This window comes from Eriocheir sinensis, chromosome 19, assembly GCF_024679095.1.
Source record: "Eriocheir sinensis breed Jianghai 21 chromosome 19, ASM2467909v1, whole genome shotgun sequence".
NCBI lineage: Eukaryota > Metazoa > Arthropoda > Malacostraca > Decapoda > Varunidae > Eriocheir > Eriocheir sinensis.
The window spans coordinates 11,537,634-11,559,705 of NC_066527.1; the positions used below are offsets into that span (position 1 = coordinate 11,537,634).

The 22,072-nt window shown below is 43.9% G+C and overlaps 1 protein-coding gene across 1 annotated transcript in view; it reads left to right on the forward strand.

Moving 5' to 3' along the window:
- Positions 1–22,072, forward strand: part of LOC127000968 (uncharacterized) — a 77,155-nt gene that overhangs the window by 35,980 nt on the left and 19,103 nt on the right. Inside the window, 4 exon segments of the mRNA XM_050865141.1 lie at positions 3,408–3,578; positions 10,369–10,485; positions 10,488–10,511; positions 10,514–10,558. Of these exon segments, the coding sequence (XP_050721098.1) occupies positions 3,408–3,578; positions 10,369–10,485; positions 10,488–10,511; positions 10,514–10,558 (357 nt within the window).

A 22,072-nucleotide genomic window follows, 5' to 3' on the forward strand; every position in this document is an offset into this window, starting at 1 on the left:
ACGAGTACAAGAGTCACTACGCTCAAAGAAAATGCCTTCGCTAAAAGAGCGCCACTCCTCTTCAATGCACTGCCAAGACACATGCGCGGCTCAAAGGAACATAGCCTGGAACGATTCAAAGCACAGCTAAATAGATTCTTACGAACATTACCCGATCAACCCAAGCTGCCACATTACCACATCTGCGCTGCGAGCAACAGCATCATAGACCAGTTGGCGCAGAGAAGAGCAGAGTTATAATGGCGGCGCGTCAGCGTGGTCACAGGCAGCAACGACTGCCTGAAACCACCACCACAGGAACCACAGGTGTGCGTGTGTGTGTGTGTGTGTGTGTGTGTGTATGTGTGTGTGTGTATTTACCTAGTTGTGACATACGGGAAAAGAGCTACGCTCGCGCTGTCCCGTCTCCATATCCTCTCTTATCCAATTTTTCCTTAAAATCATGAGTGTTTTGCACAAACCACCTCCTCCTCCAGTCTATTCCATAGCTCAATGCTTCTGTTTGGGAAGCTAAACTCTTTCACATCTCGCCTACACGTGGTCGTCCTTAACTTCTTTCCATGTCCTCTCGTTTCTCTCTCGTTCCACACACACAGGTCCTCTCTGTCCAGATTCTCCACCCCGCTCGCCACCCTGTACACCACTATCAGGTCTCCTCTTTCTCTCCTTATCTCCAGGGTTGTGAGCCCCATGCTACTGAGTCTCTCCTCGTAAGTCCGATCCCTAAGTTCCGGTACCATCTTAGTTGCCGCTCTGTACTCTTTCCAGCTTTCTTATGTTCTTCTTTTCGTGAGGAGACCAGACCACTGCTGCATACTCCAACCTTGGCCTTATCATTGTAACTATTATTTTCTTCATCATCTCCTCATCCAAATACACAAATGCCGTCCTTATGTTCCTCAGCAAATTCATAGTTTGTCCCGTTATCCTGTTGATGTGTTTGTCCGGTGACATGTTCTCTGAGATAGTCACTCCCAAATCTTTTTCTTCCATTCCTCTGCATATTATCTCACTTCCCATCTTATAATCGTATTCACATCTTCTATCACTCCTACCAAACTCTATTTTTTTACATTTCCCAAGGCTGCACTCCATCTGCCATGTACCACTCCACTCCCAAATTCTATCCAGGTTCCTCTGCATTGCCTCACAGTCCTTCACATTATTCACACGTCTCAGTAGCTTTGCATCATTTGCAAACAAACTCACATAGCTGGTCACTCCGTCCACCATATCATTTATATAAACAGCAAACATTATTGGCGCCAGCACCGAACCTTGTGGGACCCCACTCATCACTGGGCACAAGTTGGAAACCCTTTCCCTAATTATTGTCCTCATTTCCCTGTTAGTTAGGAAGTCCTCCAGCCACTTAATCAGTCCATCACCCACTCCACCCCTATTTTTAATTTTCCAAATTAGTCTTCTGTGCGGTATTTTGTCAAATGCCTTTTTCTAATCCAGGTACACTCCATCCCCCCAGCCTTCTCTCTCTTGTAATAAATCTGTCACCCTTGAGTAGTAACATAACAAGTTGGTGACACAAGATCTCCCTCTCCTCTGAGATAATTTTCTCACTTTCTAAAAAATCCGACCACCTGTTTTTAATCAGCCTCTCGCATATCTTCGCAACCACACTAGTGAGTGATACCGGTCTGTAATTTAATGGGTCCTCTCTCTTTCCTCCTTTATATATTGGTACTATGTTTGCTCTCTTCCAAACCTGTGGTACCCTTCCTTCACTCAGGGAGGCGCTCATTATGGAGTGCAGTTTCTCTGCAAGTTGCTCATTACATTCTTTCAGGATCCACCCTGATACTCCATCCGGCCCTGTCGCTTTTTTTACATCCAGCTTGTTCAAGCTTTCCTTGACCTCCTGCACCGTTAACTGTATCTCCTGCATAACCCTTCCTCTTTCCTGGCCCGGTGGTTGTACAAATTCGTCTTCTTTTGTGAAAATTCTATGAAAGCTGTTGTTCATCACTTCTGCCATCCCTGCTGGGTCCTCATATGTAGTTCCATCCATTTTCAGTTCATCGATTGTTTCTCTATTCTTTAATTTGCCGTTCACATGTCTATAGAATAGTTTAGGTTGGTCTTTGCACTTGTCTATTATATCTTTTTCATATTTCCGTTTTTCTTCTCTTCTAATTTTTTGTATATTCGTTCCTTGCTTGTTTGGAATCGTTCCACGAGTTGATTCTTCTTCGTGTTCTCCATCCCTTCCAAGCTTCCTCCTTTCTCTTTCTAGCCGCCTCGCATCTTTTGTTAAACCACTACTTTTTACCAACATCTTATTTGGTTACCTTTGGGACATACCTATTCTCGGCTTCCTTGTATAGCTTTAGAAACTCTTCCCACTTGTCTTGTGTATTCTTGGCTTTGTACAGCCCACTCCAATTTGCATTTTCAAAAAAAGTTCTCATATTAACAAACTCTGCCTTAGAGTAGTTACTTCTCCCTATTTTGTGCTCCTCTTTTCGGTCAATCGTTCCCTTTTCTTTTACTTCAAATTCCACAATCGCATGGTCACTCTTTGCTATTGGACAATCTATTTTAATATTTTCTATTACTTCCGGTTCCTTGCTAAAAACCAGGTCAAGTGTTGATGCCTCGCCTTCCTTCCTGAATCTAGTATGTTCCTTAATCCATTGCGTCAGCACATGTTCCATTGCCAATTGCAGGAGTCTTCCTCCCCACAACTCTTCTGTTCCCTGCATCTGCCAATCCTCCCATTCTACCTCCTTGCAATTAAAATCACCCATTAAAATTATTCTCGCACCCTCTCTCAACATTCCATCCAGGCAACTCACCGTGTCTTGTATCATCTGTTCATATTCTCGGGCCTTCCATGCATTGGTTCTTGGTGGCACATACCCTACTACATACTGCCTCCTTCTTCCTTCAGCACCGCCAGTTTCCACTTTCAGTACCTCTGCCAAGCCTTCACCCTCAATCACCTCTTCCACCTTAATGCCTTTCCTTACCATCAACATCACATCTCCTCCCTGTTTTCTCTTTCTGTCTCTCCTCCATATATTGTATGCACCTTCTCCAATCCCCACCACCTCAGTCGAGTCACACAACTTGGTTTCTGTCAGCCCCACAATATCAGGTTCTCTGTCTCTCAAGTAGTCGTTAAACTCTATCCGCGATGACACTATTCCATTAATATTCGTATAAGACAAATGTGTGTGTGTGTGTGTGTGTGTGTGTGTGTGTGTGTGTGTGTGTGTGTGTGTGTGTGTGTGTGTGTGTGTGTGTGTGTGTGTGTGTGTGTGTGTGGTTTTTTGTGTGTGTGTGTTTGTGTGTGTGTGTGTGTGTGTGTGTGTGTGTGTGTGTGTGTGTGTGTGTGTGTGTGTGTGTGAATTGCAACCCCTTCTGATAACTTAAAAACTACCCCACAGAGTCGGCGTTCCACCGTGTGTGCGGGACGGAGGTTCGGGACCAGGAAGGTTGGCTCAAGAGTGTGGGCTACCCACAGTACTACCTCGGCGAGCCCTCCATCTGCACGCTGACTCTGCCGGCGGACCAGGGACAGCGGCTGATACTGACCATCACTTACCTTAGGGTGGGGGGTATGTAGTGCAGGTAAGGGTGGGAGGGGAGCAGGAGGCTGAAATGGAGGACGAGTAAGTGAAAAAGGAGCATCTCCTTCATCTCACTCCCCACCTCTTTTCCAATTCCTTTGAATTTTGAATTCACTAAGCCAGGCCACAGTTTTCTCAGAATACGGGAGATCATGCTGCCTGAAGCTAATCATTCATAATCTACCTCAAAGTGTACCTCGCCGAGGAGGTGTTGGGTGAATGGTCAGAGTGCGGGGACGGTGTTCCAAAGTCACGCCCACGGCTACACGAAGACAACCCACATGTTGTCCTGATGAACATGTATCAACCCGGACTCTTAGTGAAACTCTCTAAAGAGGCTCAAGTGGAGGCAGCCTCCTTGCTACAAACTGCCTGGTGCCGACCAACAGGCCCCATCATGTAAGTCTACAGGCGCTATGGGACAAATGATATTTTTTTTTTTACCAAAATGCCGTATCCACTTGAGGACTGGCCACCATTGAGCGCCAGGAGAGTATGGGGTCCTGTCATCTTGTGTTCTACCCACAGAGCTGGAAGGTTCTCTTGTGTGACCTGGTGGTCGGGCATAAGCAAATTTTGTTTGAAGTAGCTACAGAAAAATATAACTGCTGCTTCACCCTGGTGCTTCTCTTTACCAAAGTCTTAGAATTTCCGTTTGACTGAAGGTTTGGACAGCATGAGGATAGCCTTCCGGCAATCAGCGCTAGTTGAAAATTGACAGGTGCTTTCTGCGGGACTTGAGCCCGGGTCTCCTGGATCACCACGGCTATGAGCTGACCACTCGGCCACCGCCTATCCATCGATATATCGATATATTCCTTATCATCAATAAATGAATTAACCTCTATGATTCTGTTCCTAGAGGCATACCGCAGAAAGAAAACGGAACACACTGCTCACACAAAGAGGAATAAAAGAAGCTGCCAAAAAGGATGATCAAATTACTTGAAAAAAATTGGATGGTTGAAAATGACAAATTAGGGGGTAGAAATTTGACGTGATTAAATGCCCGGTACAGTACAGAAGGAATATTGGGAGCAATAAAAAGTCGCAAAAAATGAATAAAAGGAATTTAATGTAATATTGTCATTAGAAAGGATCTCTATGTACGTTGGGAAGGTGAATTTCCTGAGTTGATAAAGCCACCAACCGCAGTGAGACTCATAAGTTAGTTTAGCGTCCATGAGTCACACCGAATGATATGTATAGGCGAAGGTTGCGAGGAGACTTGATCAAAGTCTATAAATGGATGAAGGGATTTAATAAAGGGGATGTCAATAAAATTTTGATAGTAAAAGAGCCGGGTAGGACGCGTAGCAATGGTTTTAAGTTAGATAAATTCAGATTTAACAAAGACATAGGCAAGAATTGGTTCACCAATAGAGTTGTAGACGAATGGAACAGGCTTGGGGGCCATGTTGTGGGTGCCAATGCCGTAGATACATTCAAGAAGAGGTTAGATAAGGCCATGAATGGTGAGGTAAGGTGGGGTTGAGTGTACAGGAGCTGCCTTGTATAGGCCAACCGGTCTCTTGCAGACTCCTTACGTTCTTATGTTATGTTCTTAGTAGTTTCAACCCGGTGTTATTAGAAACTGTGTCAGGGTGATTGGGGGAAAGGAGATCCGGATATGCTGATGATGAGGCTATGGATCTTCAGCGATTTTAGCTTCATGCTCCGCTGAAAACATCAAGCACTTTCTCTTGCTATGTCATCTTGCAAATCCATCACTGACTACCAAAACTTTTTTTATGGGATGAAATAGTGGCCTACAATGGCATATAACGGGCATAAGCTACCATTTTGAAGGATACTCCATACCATACATTACCAGTAAATAAAATAGACAACAAATGCCCCAAAAGAGAGCCCTGTGGAACACCAGATTTAACCTAACTAAAATCATTAAAGAGAACCATCAACAACTACACGCTGTTTCCTATTTGCTAAAAATTGAGAATATTTTTAAGACGTGTCCACCAACACCAGATGATTTTATTTTCAACAACAAAGCTTTATGATTCACCAAGTCAAACGATGAACCAAAATCCAGAGATGCGAGTCAAGACACGTGTCCTGCAGTCAGAGTAACCAGCAGGCCAGGATTAAAACTAAAAGAAGACCACATGTATTCAAGCTTTTCTTGAAGTCATACAAAAGAACAATAAAATTGAATATATATTTTTCTGGTAAAACTGGAGCAAATGATTTTTTGGGGGGGGATAAGAAATAGGTTTGCAGTGCACCAACAAACTGGAAAGCTACCATGTCAAATTATAATTCTCAAGATGACTGACAGTTTATCAGTGACTATTTTGCTAATAACTTTAAATAATAGAGAAAAATAACAATCGGATCAATACCACCCTAGGAGTATCAGCTGTTGAGAAGCCTTTCAACTTTAGACTAACGAAAAGCAATTGTACTAATTTTACGTTCGGAAAACAAAGGAAGGACGTTAACCTCCATCACTAGACGATCAGTGCAGGACGATTTATCATCTGTCGGTGGCTTCCAGTCTTCGAGTCCACTAACGACGGTAGACTAGAACCATTGTCTGCCGAAGCCCAAATCACTTCCAGAGAACACAGCCAGCCATTTTAGCGGCAACACAACTTCGTCCACGCAGCAGTTATGTTGGAGTGAAGCGGCGACTATGTTGGCTTGAGTCTAGCCGTCCTGACTCCAATGTGCTGAAGTCCTTGCTCTTGTAACCCAGAGATGAGCACTCGAGTCCGTGCACGAGGTGAGTTTCAACCTCTAATAACTCCTCTGTTATACTCACATTACACTTCGTGTTGGATCAGGTTGGATCGATTGTCCTCTTATTGTTTGTTCCTTACTGAAGAACAGTGTTAGATGGTGAGCCTACCGGACGTGTCGGAGAAATCCTCTTCGGTTTCTGATTATTTTTTGTCATTTTTACTGTTTATCATTCCACGCACCGAAATCAATCCACCGAGATCGAACAGTGACCTTGGCACCGGTGGCGAGAACGAGGCCTCGCATATCCTTGTGCTCTTGCAACAATTATTATGGATAATATAACCTCGGGACCACTCTGTTTACTCTCAGATACAAAAGACAAACTATTGGCCTCAACAGCTTGGTAATAAACAACGATCAGACTTATATAAGACATGAATCTACACCAAATAAGGACTGCTTCAGAGCAGAATGACATTAGTGGCTTATAATAATAATAATAATAATAATAATAATAATAATAATAATAATAATAATAATAATATTAAAAGTAGTTATAATAATAATAATGATAATAATAATGATAATAAAAAATAATAATAATAATTATGATAATAGCAATAATAATGAATAGCAGCAGTAAGAACCTTCAAATAATCATTATATTCAGATTCTGTCACATCATAACGTGCTTCATTACACAGTCTGACGTGAGCACCTCGGCAACCCTAAACGAAAAGCAGCTTGTTTATTCCGGTGAGCCAGTCTGTGATCTTTACTGAGGCAAACATTCTTTCATTCTCAACTTAATTGTCCGATCTCAAACTTTTATCCAGAATTACAAGCAGAACATGACATAAAGATTCCACTGCACAAAGAACATGAAAACATTACATTCCAATTAATAGTGTTAATTCTTGATTGACGTCATCAATATCAATGTGAGATATAAGAAAAAAAAACTTTAGTGACGTAAAAACAACTGGCAAAGAAAGTTAACATAAAATTTGACTGATAGTGCAGAGTGGGCCTCACACGCTGACCACTCAGACATTCATATATCCTGAAATATGAATTTGGATTACAACATACAGTAAAAAAAACGATAAAACTGTTAGGACATCCATATTCTGGTTATGAAAGACTGTGCTTTATTACCATAACGAAACTATGGCGCCCCACTAAAATCCGGCCACAAAGAAGGAATGAAGTATTATTCAGGAGAGAAAGAGAGAACCTACTCGGGGAGGGATGACGCTGCACATCTCATCAAGGCAGACCTCCCGCCACCCAAAAAGGAATATATAGTGAAGATACAGGTTAACCCTCGCATTAGGAAAGCTGAAGGGCATAGAGAAGGTATATCTATAAGACATTTAAATTCATGGCTCGATTTGTTATTTTTATTTTATTTACGGCAAGGGAAAGGAAACAAGGGCAAAACATGAATAAGAAAAGATTGTTCCCAAGAATTATATAAAAAAATGTCCGCCGCGTGTTAAGATTTAATAATTTGTCACAAGAAAATATTGTGTCATTGAGTAAACAAAGTGTCCTATCTACTCCTACCACGATGACTCTACTCTGCATTACTCAACGTCATTTGACAGAAGACCCTCCCAACAGGAACAATATGATTCCAGGCTGGAGACCGCAGAACGCTTAACCTCAGACCTTACTATCATTTCTGATTGGGGCAAGAAGAACTTGGTATCCTTCAGAGCCCCCAAAACCCAATTTTTCCGCTTGTCAACTCGACACAATCTTCCAAACACCTATCCCCAATTCTTCGATAACACTCAGCTGTCCCCTTTTACAATAAACACTCGGTCTAGCCTTAACACAAAATTTTAACTGGAAACAACAATTTTTTTTATCTCTTCTCTAACTAGATCAGCTTCCTCGAGGTTGTGCGTTCTTTATCGTTTCTGACAGTTTTTTTCCACCTCGCAGGTGCCATCCATATACATGGGACTTGTCCGCCCATTTATGGAGTATGTATCTTAAGTGTGGACGGGATTCCACACACAGCTCTCCTGTAGAAAGTAGAGTCTGAGGCTTTACGTCTCATGAGCTCCCCTCCTTTTACCCTTTTACTGACAGTCTTCTACCTCTTAAATTCGCCACCATGTTGCCTCTATATTATGTCGATATTTTCTTGCTGACTGCTCTTCTGAACTTGCTAACTGCATGCTTTCTCCCTTCCCGGGGCCCTTGCTGCACTCGATTTTCACTCTAGCTCATCCCTGTACTGTCCATATCCCTTATGCAGGAGTTAATCAGCATCTTCATTCTTTCATACCTTACGCTTGTAAACTCTGGAACAATCGTCCTTCGTCTGTATTTCCTCCTGCTTACGACTTGAGCTTTTTCAAGAGGTGAGTATCGAGACACCTCTCCTCCCGAAATTAACCTCCATTATGGCCACTCTTCTAACCTTTTTTTTAAAGGGGCAGTGATTAGTGGGCTATCTTTTCTCATTATTTTTTTTTTGCCTTTGAGCTGCTTCCTTTACTGTAAAAAAATGCTACGACGACGATGACGACAACTATTACTAATACTACACCACCGTCACTACTTCTACTACATTTGTGTACAGCAAGCCATGAGCATTAGAAAAAAGGATATGGCTGCTCCTGCAAAATGATGATAAAGGAAGAAGCCAGAATGATAATCTAGGTTGGAGAGGCGTCTGGATAATCCTCTCTTGAAAACATATATATAGAAGGAAGGAGGAAATTCTGACGAAGGAACGCTGTTTCAAGTTCACCTGTGGTAGGGAAGGGTGAATGTATGCAGACAGAAAGTTTAGAAGAGCAGTTAGACGAAAATAGCGATTGTAGATTGAGGCGGATTTTAAGGCCGCGAAAATCAGTAAGAGGGCAGGAGCTAATGAAAAGATGAACCCTGGGATGAACCTGCTAGTACTGCTTGTCTGCAGCCAGGCAACGTTCCGCCGGAGTCTTCTTATTTCGGTAATTCTTGATAATGGGACCGCATCGATCTGAGATCCTACTTCTGACCAGTGTCCCTCCCCCTCATCAAACGGGGAGGGTGGGGGGAAATTGCTCCCTCTTGCACGAGGGAGCACGGGCCTTTGCCAAAGGCGGCCCGTAGCAGGGAGCCGACAGACCGACTGTATCGGCGATCGAAATCTAGCCGACCGTCGGTCTGTCGACGAGGACGCGTGTCTCTCTCAAACGGGAGGGGGTGGTGGGGTTGATTGCTCCCTCTTGCAAGAGGGAGCACGGGCCTTTGCCATAGGCGGCCCGTAGCAGGGAGCCGACAGACCGACTCTATCGGCGATCGAAATCTAGCCGACCAAGTCGGTCTGTCGACGAGACTGGCGTGTCTCTCACACGGGAGGTATGGTTACTGTCTTAACCCTGGAACACATTCGAATTTTTTTACGGTAACACATTCATGGTCACTATTTTGTACCAATTTTTGGACAATGTAAAACAATACTTACAGTTCGTTTTATTAAATTTGTAAGACACCACCTGAAAATTTAATCTTTAAACTATAGTCTGAAAGAAAAAAAAAAGGAAAAAATGCATTTTTTGTGGGTGACTAAAAAAAACGAATAAAAGGGTATTTTTTTCTAGAACACTTTAAATTTAAAACTCTAGGTATAACTAGGAGATGTCCATTGACCAGTGGGCAGCAGGGGGGTGTGGGGGTCAGCACCGTGACCCGCAGCCCCCTAGCAGCACAACATCTTGTTGGTGGAACTGTCAAAGGGAACACATTCGTGGACACTATTGTGCTAAAACCTTCATTATCTGACAGACAAAGTAATACAGCACGCACCAACCACCTTCCACCAAAACAGCACATAATATTAGGAAGGTGTAAGGGGCCCCACCCGTTTAGCCAGCATGCATGCGCCACGCGCGCAAAATTGGGGTAGGTCACAGTCGTGTCCTCGAATGTCTTCCAGGGTTAATGACGTACGTTATAATTTAGTGGGGCAAAATTACTGTTTTTCGGGGCCGTGGTACGGGGTAGGATTTTGTCCTCATTCTAATTAGGTTCCATAATGAGAAATTACCTCTCCTTTCCTCCACAGAGATCCTCCAGCCGACAGAGGACAGGTGCAGGGACAGTGTGGAGGTGAGCGAGGGCAGCAAGGTGATCCTGGCCCGCTGCGGAGACACCAACAAGCCGCTCACTGTAGTCTCCGAAGGGCTGTCCTCAACGTGACGCTCACTGCTTTGACCACGTGTTCCCCAAGCGAGGCTACGTGGCACACTACAAAGGTGAGGTGGGGCGTGAGAGGTGTACACAGGGAGCAGTGAGTGGGAGAGAGAAAGAACAAAGGTAAGGGGTAGTGTCACACGGATTTTTTTTTTTTTTTGGCAACTTTTCTGCCAGTAAGAACATCAGTACTACTGCTGTGTCAGACTGAATCTGTATGGGCATCTCGCTCCTCCAAAATAGGAAAATGAATGACCACTTCCGGAGGCACATAGTCTTACTGGGTCTGTATCTTGCGGTGATTGCTTGTTATCAGCAAAATAAATGTGTGTTTAGACCCGTCAGTAGCTGACCACTGGAAGGAGGCGCAATGAGGGCCGAGGGGCTCCAGTTCACAAGACCCGGCGTAATGAGTGCCAAGGGTCTCTTGCATCCCACAAACCTTTACGACCTCTTACACAATCGCTCAACGTCATGAGAGCTTTTCGGATCCAATTTACCTTCGTTGTGGCTCCAGACATCGTCAGTATTTGCGAGATGAATGAAAAATGGCGGACGTTTGGTGTCCAATTTAAACAGGACTGATAATTCATAGATTGTTCCCAGTTATAGTCCGACACAAATATAAAGTCCGTTTGGGTGGGGTCCGCTCCTCTCCACAGCGCTGCCGAATCACCCTCAACACATCATCTCTCTCATACGTCAACTATTTACTATTTGAAATTGTTTTAAATATTCTGAATACACTAAATATGACCATATAGTGCTATGAATGTGTCGGTTTTTTGGAATAGTAGCAATGAATTGTATAATTTCCATTGGGAGACGGTGGCCGAGTGGTCAGCGAACGTGGTGAGCCGGTGGTTCGAGTCCTACCAAAACACGCTCATTTTTCAAACCATCGCCGAGTGGCGGAAAATAACCCACATGCTGTCCATAACTTAATCAACCCTAACTTCAGCGATTTCGTTCAGGTGGAGCACCGGGGGTAGCGTGGGCCAAGAGCGAGTCATAAATCACGGCAGCCACTATAAATAAAATTCACCTGCGCCACTAACGGGATGGGGTCACCTAAGAGACCCCTTAATATAGCCTACTGGCGCTACAGGCTGCACCTAAAATAAGGCGAAATTTTGTCAGCAATCAAAGACACCATGTCATTTCCTCCTCCATCCACGCGTGATGGCAGCTACTCCGACGGCTGTCCTTATTCCGAAGGTCAGTTTGGTAGCGCGGCCAGGAACACTCCGAGTGTAAAGGCCGAAGCATCGACTCCACCACCGCTCGTAAAAGGTTCGGCCGGCGCCACCGAGCTCCGACATCACTCGACCTCGAAGCGCCAACCATCATCGTTATGAAGCCGTACTGAAGCCTGCAGGAGGTGATGAGTGACTCCCCTCCACACCGAGTCATAAGAGAGCTCCTGGGCACCCCCACGCCAAGGGACCACTGTCTCCTCTACGCTGGCGTTACTTCTCTGGGTACGCAGGGATACGGTGTCGTCGCGGTGTCCTGGCGTCCAGCCCTCTTGAGATCTATGTTCCGTGTCACCAGCGTCTGGACGAGGCCCGAGACGGGAGCTGCATCCTTGTCTTGTTTGGATGTATGTTATTTTCCTCTTAATTGAGGTGAAGGAGTAAACGTCCTTTCATACGTTTGTTTCCATGCCCACAACCCCCCACGGTTCCCGTTACTAAAAGTTCCACGTTCCTGGTATCCTTGGAGGACGAAGGCAGTGATTGAATGCGCACCGTTCTCTCCTTTACACCGAGCGGGCATCGCCCAACCGTACTTCATAGATGAGTCTGGCTATAACTGAGCGGCTATACTACATTGATTCAGCGACGGTGAGTTAATTATGCAGCGGCGATAGGATGCTGCCCTTATGGGATAGAGGATGCTGCCCTTATGAGTGATAGGTTTCTGTTTGAAGTCTTGCCAACCATTTCAGGGACAACGAGGCATCGTTTTTCGCAAATATCTGAAACTAATTGTTGGATCGAAATTGTATTTGTGTACAATAGCTCCCAAAGGTAACGTTAAAATAATGTGCTGTATGATTTGACACACCGGACGATGTTTGACGCGTGTTGCGTGAAGTGAGAAAAATGGTAGACCTGATTGTTAGGGAGTGGATGCCATATATGACCTTGGATAGTATTATACTTTATTTTCTAATGTAATATTAATTAGTCATATGTAGATATAGTTGATGCGATTGTGATAACACGGTAAGACTAGAGATTTCTAACATAGGCACAGCAAATAACTGTTAGGTTCATTTGTAATGCTTACATGCATTTCGGTTCATTGTTATTACTGTCGATGACAAGTGATAAACTTTACCAGTTCTGATATATGTCGGTCTAGTAACATCAGTGACGACGATTGCGCAACACGTGACAGCCATGTCTTGTGAACAGCACAGAAGTGTTAGTGAGACACTTTGAAGTAAACTACGATAAGACAATGATCGAAATGTTATGAAAGTAATCCCACAGCCATTGCTAAACCCATTTGTCACCGACATACAAGCAGTATTGTACATTTAAGACAATAAATATACGGTAATAATTACAAGGAGAGTAAACAACTTTGGGGGTTAATTTTTATTCAACTAATACTTGATGTATCCACCACTTGCACCTAAAACATGGTTCAGTCGTTCCGGCATAGACGCCACCAGCGCCTGTGTAAGCTCTCTGCCTTCCGGTGTGCGAAGATGTTCCCACGCCTCCAAGGCACTATTGATAACTGAAGCACGGGTGCGATGGCGGTTCTGCGGTATGTGTCTACTCATCACCCCCCGCACGTGCTCGATTGGGTTCAGATCAGGCGATTTGGATGGATGTGGCAACACTGTTATTTCTGGGTGGTCAGAAAACCACGTCTGAACATTCCTGGAGGTGTGGATGGGGCTGTTGTCGTGAAGGATGTAATATGGGTCGGGGTCAGGGTAGACCATTGCCCTCACGGACGGGAGCAAAACTTCTTCCAAAACATCTACATACTTTTTCCCCGTAAATCGTCCCGGATCAACGTCTGCTATCTCCGACACCACTGGCGTGTATCCAGCCAAACACTCCTGCGGTAACACGGCCACTTCTCCCACTTCCCACAACATGCTCGATGTTGAATCTGAGCACTGCTAATGAACACTATGATGTTAATCATCAATATGATGGATACAGCATGCAACACACACGAGTCATGCATTGATCTCGCGACACACATAATAGATGTATAGGTAACACTGATAACTGTGGATGGAATATGCACAGGTGGTTCATGCGACCTTGGCGATACATGCATTCTGGAATGTGGTAAACAGCACAATGTTTCATGCCACTAGACACGATATTTAGTTGCGCCGTAGCGCAAGTAGGGATCAATCAACGTAAAAACTAATAAATAAAAAGGCTATGGTGAGATGTATAACGATGCTAAGAATGTTAGGATTATATCTATAAATCTGTATTGGCTACAATGTAGCGTGATAGTTGTTAGACACAAAGGCGCATTATTGCTGTGCTTACCAAGTGTTTGGTGGCCACAAACATACCGTGTACGTGTCTGACCATCGGTGGAAAATGTTTTTCGTCACAGTAGATGACATACTCCCAGAGGGCCAGAACCTTATCGGTTTGTCTGCATACTGGAGGGCGTATTCCATCCGCCGCTCCATGTTGGCCTCAGTCAGGTTAGTTAATTGCAGGCCTCCGACCGTTCATCCCAGAACTTTTAAGTCGTCTGCGAACCGTTTGCCCGCTGCATTTTAGGCCAAGTTCAGGCCCAATGGTGGTGGCAGGAGTGAATGGCGTGGCATTGGCAGCACCTGCTATTGCCTGTCCAGGGATGGATAACATACGATTGGATTAATACTATTAAAAAAAATAAAGACTGTGTGGGTAGATCCACATTCCTCTCTTGTTTGTATTGTCTCTGAATTTATGACTGATCATTGTGAACAATAACTGTAATTAGTTCGTGATAGTGAGTAATTAAAAGCGACCACATAATACATGTCACTCTAGAGGTGGGGTGCACCACATGAGCAAGTTGGGAGAGTGTTTACCCACCACCACCACCACAACAACAGAGGAAGCCCAGCAACAGGACACAAGTAAGGAAGACTAACAGCAGGGCCAGCAACACAGCATCAACAATAAGGAGTGCACCAAGTACAGACCTAAACACAACTAATGAAGAAGAGGGGATTACAAATGTACAGGTGGGGACCAGAAGTTGAGTATATCAGCCAGATGATCATGAACTATGTGACTGGATCAGGTGTGATGGATGTTCTAAATGGTTTCACTGTAACTGTGTGTACATGTCTAAGTAGGTAATGGCTTGTTTCACAAAACAGAAGAAGCAAAACATTTGTAACACATGCTCAATTGAGGTACCAAATATCTTTAAAGCAAAGGATTTTTTGAAGGACCTGGGAAGCAAAATGACTGAAATGGAAGAACAGATGGAAGCTATGAACATCAGATTTGAAGTGTTGTAAGAAAAACAGACTATAGAACCAACAAGACTTTAAGGAGGCAGTATGGGAACAGATAAAAGAGTTAATAGATGATGAAGAGGAGAAAGACTACATAATGTCAAACATAACAATCTAGGGGATGAAAGAAGCAGATGCTACTGATCCTATCTAAAAGAAATATGAAGACGTTCAGAAAGTACAAGCTGTTATTTAAGATCTTGGCATTAAAGATCCGATTGAAATAAAGTCACTAACTCGGTTAAATCCACCACAAGCATGGGGACCCTCAAGACCCGCGTCGTAGGAAGCCAAGATTTCTTAAAGTTGTCTTGGATAGCGCAGACCATAAACATCAGATAATGAGGAAGCATAAGGAAGTATGCGAGAGTGCATCAGCAGCTGGGGAAGGGGACAGCCTACGGATAATGCCAGATCGTACCTTCAAAGAGAGACAAGACCATGCCAAACTAGCAAAGGAACGCAACGAGGAACAAAATGCTCGGTGAGGAAGGTACCAGTGGAAAAAGTGGATAATAGTCAGGGCGACTGAAACAAATACCGACATCAGGGCACTTCCCCAAACAGAGGAAGCAGCAGGAATATCGACCACAGCCCATGTCCACGCGCCACAACGGGATCCCGGAGAAGATAACCTCGTGCCCACAAGACAAATGAACCTGGCTCACCTGGCTGGGAGCCCAGTGAGTCAGCAGTAAGCCTACAATCTCTCAAGTGTGTATATACAAATGCGGATGGTGTAAATACTGCCCGTAAGAAAAGGAAGATGCCTGGATAAGATACAGACAAAGAAGATCAAGAGCTAGGTATGCAGACTACTGAGAAAAACAGTGCTACCTGGGTAGTGAGGAGGCCAATATCACTATGAGATGGAACTTTCAGTTGAGATGAAGACAAACCCTCGAGCTTTCATGCGTATGTTCGTAGCAAGATGAAAATCATGGAAGAAGTACATCGGCTAAAGCACCCTGACGGTTCCTTCACTTCGACTCTACTTGAGGCTTGCACCCCTGCTCAATCAAGAATTCCAGAAAGCTTTTCGCTAAGGAAACTGTGAACAGTATTCAGATTTAAACAACATGGAAGGAGAAGGATTGCAGGGTTGCAGTTTCACAGTTGAGGACATTAGGATGGAAGGATTCAGAGCCTCAGGGCAGAATCAGCACCTGGACCAGATGGAGTTCACCACAGTGCTGAAGGAATGATGCTACGACCTTGCGTATCCTCTTTTATGATCTACCAAGCTTCACTGGCCACAGGGGAACTGCTCAAGACTGGAACAGAGCCAACGTCAGCCCTATTTTCAAGAAAGGAAGTCCAACTAATCCATTGAATTACAGACCTGTAAGCCTCACCTCGGTCCCTTGTAAGATAATGGATAAAAATTCTGAAGAAAAAGATTATTGACCATCTGGAGAGCAACAGGCTGCTGAAGAGTTACCAACATGGATTTCGGTCAAGAAAATCTTGTTTAACACAGCTGCTGGAGTACCTAGAGGAACTGAGACCATAGTGGACGACGGGGAAGGTGTTGACGTCATATACCTTGACTGTCGAAAGGCTTTTGACACTTCCTCACAAGCGCCTCCTGACAAAACTGGAAGTGATTTGAGTGAGGGGTGAAGTCCTCAGGTGGATTCAATTTTTTTTTTGAAAACAGGAAGCAGAGGGTCTGCATCAAGGGAAATTACTCAGAATGGTTAGATGTCTGGAGGAGTTCCACAAGGCAGTGTCCTTAGGCCAGTTTTGTTCCTGGTATTTATAAATGATCTCCTTGACTCAACCCAGCCCACAGGTAAAACTCTTCGCTGATGATGCCAAAATTTACCAGAGGATACGTAATGCTGATGATAAAACAACGTTGCAGCAGGACCTGTAAAAGCTGAAGGAATGGAGCCAGAAGTGCTGCTCCAGTTCAATGAAGAAAATGCAAGGTGATGCACATTGGTGGAAGTAATCCAAGATATGAGTACTATCTTGGTCCATCAGCTTTGGAAGAGACTGTCGAGGAGAAAGACCTTGGAGTCATCATCACCAATGACCTGAAACCCTCTACACACCAATGACCTGAAACCCTCTACACAAGTGAGTAGGGCTGCAGCGAGTGCCAACTCTGTGCTGGGACTCCAAAAGAAAACTATGACCTCTCTGGACTCAGAGATGTTGCTAACTCCGTACAAGCCTTTGTCAGACCACGCCTCGAATACTGCATCCAAGCGTGGTCACCCTATACAGGAGGAGATATCAGGAAGCTGAACAGGTACAGAAAAGGGCAACAAAACTAGTCCCTGAGTTGGCAGGGTATCCTTACGAGGAACGATTAACTCAGCTGGGCCTTAACACTATTGAAGACCGAAGGATTAGAGGTGATATGATTGAGACCTACAAGATCTTAAAGGGTATTGACAAAGTAGGAGATGGCGATGAGAGTTTCCTTAAACCGGCTCCCAAGGTCAACACCCAGCAACCAGAGGACATGTGTTTAAAATAGATATGCCCAGTTTGAGGCTGAACAGAAACAGAAGAGGCACCTTTGTGAGTTTTAGACTCTTCTGGCCTCTTATACTTTCACCAGGGTAAGCATTAATGTGCTTGACTGAACAATACCTCATCTTCCTCTGGCGTCGTGCAACGTGGGCGCCCACACCTACGCAAGTTGTCAGTGTGGCCTCTGTCATCGTAACGCCTTATCCATCGTGCTGCCGGGATAAGAAACGCCAATCCGTCTCGCCCATATGTCTGCCGGGGAGTAGCCTCATTGTGTGGTGCTATAGTCGCTCCACGCTCACTCTGTGTGGTTGCCATAGTGACTGACGGACACTGCCATGCCTATGTCGCCACAACACTTGCTATGAAACTGTGCCATCGAAATAACGAAGCACCAAACCACAATACCTTCCAACACCGAGATATTGCCCACATCGTCTAGATGTGTAATGATTCGTGAATAAAACAGTCCCACATGCAGCCCTATACATTTTAACCTTCGCTCTATTGACCCATTTGTGGTTGTGATATGATGATACGTAACACCACATGCATTAGCTGTGGTTTTACCAATATTAGACAATGGCAACTCAGCCCACTGTTGTTACTTATGTTTTCCAAGATCCATTACAGCACAATACGGTATGCCGTAATGGGTTGTATTGCTTAACAAAAAGGTATAAATATTATGGAACAGGTATCATATTTATATGTCGATTATCGATGGATGTCTGAGTCGTATGGAACCGTTGGTTTGCTTATTAGCAATAGCGCCTACGACGCGTAAACACTACCAACCCTCAAATTCAAATTCAAATATTTATTAGAACAGTGGGGGGAAGTTACAGAGAGGGGGGGAGGTGTGTATACAAAGATAAATATACATATACATCCGTGTATATACAAAGAGAGAAAAGGAGGGAAAAACAGAGGTAAAGGAGGAGGTAGAGGGCACCCGAGCGGAATCGGCACTGCTATTTTTGTTTGATAGTTTTGGAAGTAGAGGATGGTAGAACATATAGAAGATATAATTGGGCAGAGGCGGCTATTAAGGATTACAATCTTTACATTCTGTTATAAATGTATACATAGATTCATACTTGTATAGTTCTTTTCATAAAAAATACATAAAATGGGTACATAGGGTCGACACGGATTGATGGTACACGATGAAAATAGTATAACAAGATAAAATAACGCGATATAACAGGATGACATAAAAGGGTTACAGGAGACATGCAGGAAAGGGATGATAAAAGTACGAGCACAAGTAAAATTACATTGAAGGATGTTGAGAATGCACAGGGAATATACATGTGAGAGGCGTCGATGTGGAGACAGACAATATACATATGGGTGGTCTGGTGTGTTATGTAGTGGAGTGAGCAAAAGCCACACAGAAGGCAGGGATAAACATTTACACATTACATACTGGCAAAGGGCGGGGTGTGCGGACGTATGTGAACGTGAGCATGTGAGCGAAATGTGCATGTGGGTGCTTGGGAGAGAGTGGTTGGCGGGTGGTTATAATGTATGGGGGAGAGGGAGGTGAGCGCAAGAGTTAAACTGAACCTCGGGGCAGGATCAGGGTTTTCCTCCAGGGCGAGGAGACTCCGTGGGAACCACGAATGGCTCCTGCCCGGGCTTCTGGTGGAGATCTCGAGGACCTGGAACTGTTCCCAGCCCTCAGCCTCCATCCGGGTCCAGATTACTACGGCCATCTGATTATTGGAGGTATGGCTGCCTTCTCGTGGAGGGAGCGCGTGGTTCTGAACTCGTCCCACCTTACGCTGAGGGCAATCTAGTGCCGTGATAGGTGATCAGGCAGCATGCGTCATTGGGGTAGGCGGTGGCCGAAGTGATAGCGTACTTGACCCACATTCGCCGCGTGATGGACGACGCGGGTTCGAATCCTCACGCTACCACTCGGATTTTTCGGTCACCGCCGAGTGGCTTAAAACTACCCACATGCTGTCCTGAAGACCACCCATCAACCCGGACTCTAGAGGAAGCCGTCCAAGCGAATCAAGTACGAGTTCCGGTGGGCAGCATGAGCCAATGCAGGATGGCGCCACTATAAACACTCGCCTGCGCCAGAACGGGCTGGGCCGACCATCAGGCCCCACCTGGAAGAAGCCTTGGGCCGACCATCAGGCCCACCCGGGAAGATGACTACCGGCGAAATAGTCAATCAACTTATAAAAAAAAAAAAAAAATCTGTTCATTTAGCTATTTTTCACACCACACATTAACGTTACTTTTGGGGAGCTATAATACAAGACACCTTCCGCTAATTTTTTAAGGCGTTTACTCTTTACTCTGATCTGATGGTGTTGCCGAGCATCGCCAACCTATGCATTCGCTCGTCCGCTCTCCCCATCCTGTTCCCCTCCCACTCCCTTCCGCCTCCGATCATCCCTCAACTTCATTCCTGGTCTCTCCGTCGCTCCTCCTTCTCTCGCTGTTATTTTATCGTATGTCATTTGTTGGTTTCTGTAGGTTTTATTTGTTCATTTAATGTTATTTAATTTTTTTAAATTGATATAAACGTGCGTAGCCTAAAGAAAGTAAAACCTTCTCCACCCCTTTAAGCCAATAGAATTTACTATCACGATCTCTTAATTCCTGTACCCCTGGATCGACGTGTTGACTACGAGTAGGTAAGATAAGGTAACCAAAAATGAAAAAGTTTCAACTTGCAAACCAGTATATTATCAACAACTCCTGTGTGTGTGTGTGTGAGAGAGAGAGAGAGAGAAAACTTTGCTCACCAGCTGTTAGAAAGTTATTAAAACAGGTACTGTGTTACCTGGGAGTGAGGAGGCCAGCCAAGTGAGTTAATGAGGCGAGTAACCAGGTGTGCTAGACATTATAGGTGGGCCGCCACGTGAAGCACAGGTTAGAGTTCTTAGAATGAATAAATGATGTTGGGAGCCGCAGCAATGGGTGGCAGTTGGGTAAATTCAGGTTCAAGGGAGAGATAGGTAAAAATGGTTTACATAGTTCAAATGATGAAACGATAATAAATATGTAGAATAAATATGTTAGGGCCTTCTACAACAGGTAAAAGTTCAACTTATTTAGGTTTAAGGAGCTAAGGATGATTGAATTACATTAGGGCAAGTTGGAACAAATCATGCCGTTGTGTAGTTGATGAATATATAATACTAGATTCAAGTATCGTGGTGTCGCCTTCGATATATCGTTACTTGGGCAATGCTAAAAGATAGACACAAACATATTTTTACCCATGCGAAAGAAACATTATAACCAATATATATTTTCTTTTTATTAACACGTTAAACTTGATTGACATTTACTGAAAAATGAAAACACAGCAGCCCACTTTATAAAAGAGGGATATAGGTAACATACTAAAGCTTTTGCTGCTGCAAACTCCCACTCGACTTTGTGAATGTTCATTGCAGCATCAATCTGAAAAAAGCAGTAAAAGCAACTTGGCTGTGTTCGGAAAATAATTGAAAGATATTAGGGGGAACTTCGTAGGCCACTGAAGCATTATAGTGTTGCCTGATGGAGATGTTTCATTTACAAGTCTTGTTAATAGGAAAAAGCGTAAAGTTTGATTCTTATTTTACAAGAATTTAGCTGGAAATATTGTATACTTTTTCTCCATCAACGAAATAATAAAAACTACAACTAATTAGTAAGAAATTATTGTGAAACTCGACAAAAGATAAAATACTTCAGGCTTATGCACCAGAATCAACTTACACTGACGAAGTAGAATTGTTCTATAAAGCACTGGAAATGAAAAGGAAAAATATAACTACAACCAATTAGTATGCTGTAAAGTAGGCTTAATTAAACCTTAAGGAAAGGAAAAAGTTTAGGAGGACCTTAATATTCTGTCAGTTAAAAAGGGTGAAGATTTTTGTTTGAAACTCGGAACAAATTATCGAATCTACTTGATGAAGGTGAAGGACATCTGTTGGAAATAAAATGCAATATTATTATAATATATAATTGTCTTGGAATCAGATATGACATGATATATGAAGCGCACAGATCTGATATAAAATGAAGGTTACGACACTGAGTTGGCAGAACTGACAAAGCTCAACATCAGGAACCTTACTTATGTCCGTATATTTTAAATGGACAAGATTGAAGAAACGAAAGAATGACAAGTGTGAAATCACCAAGAGAAGATTTCCATTGGCAGACAGCATTTTTTTTTTCAGCTAAAGAAACGGCTCAAGGGCAACAAAAAAAGGTGTAAAAAAAAAGCCCGGTAATCGCTGTTCCTACAGAGACAAAAGTTATGAGCGGCCAAAAGAGAGGTCAATTTCGGGAGAGGAGGTGTCTTGATACACTCCTCTTGAAAGAATTCAAATCAAAGGCAGGAGGAAATATAGACAAAGGAAGGCAGTTCCAGAGTTTACCAGTGTAAGGGATGAAAGAATGCAGATGCTGGTTAAATCTTGCATAAGGGGTTTGGACACTATAGGGATGAGCATGAGTAGAAAGTCGTATGCAGCGGGGTCGCGGGAGGAAGGGTGGCATGCAGTTAGCAAGTTCAGAGGAGCAGTCAGCATGAAAATATTGATAGAAGATA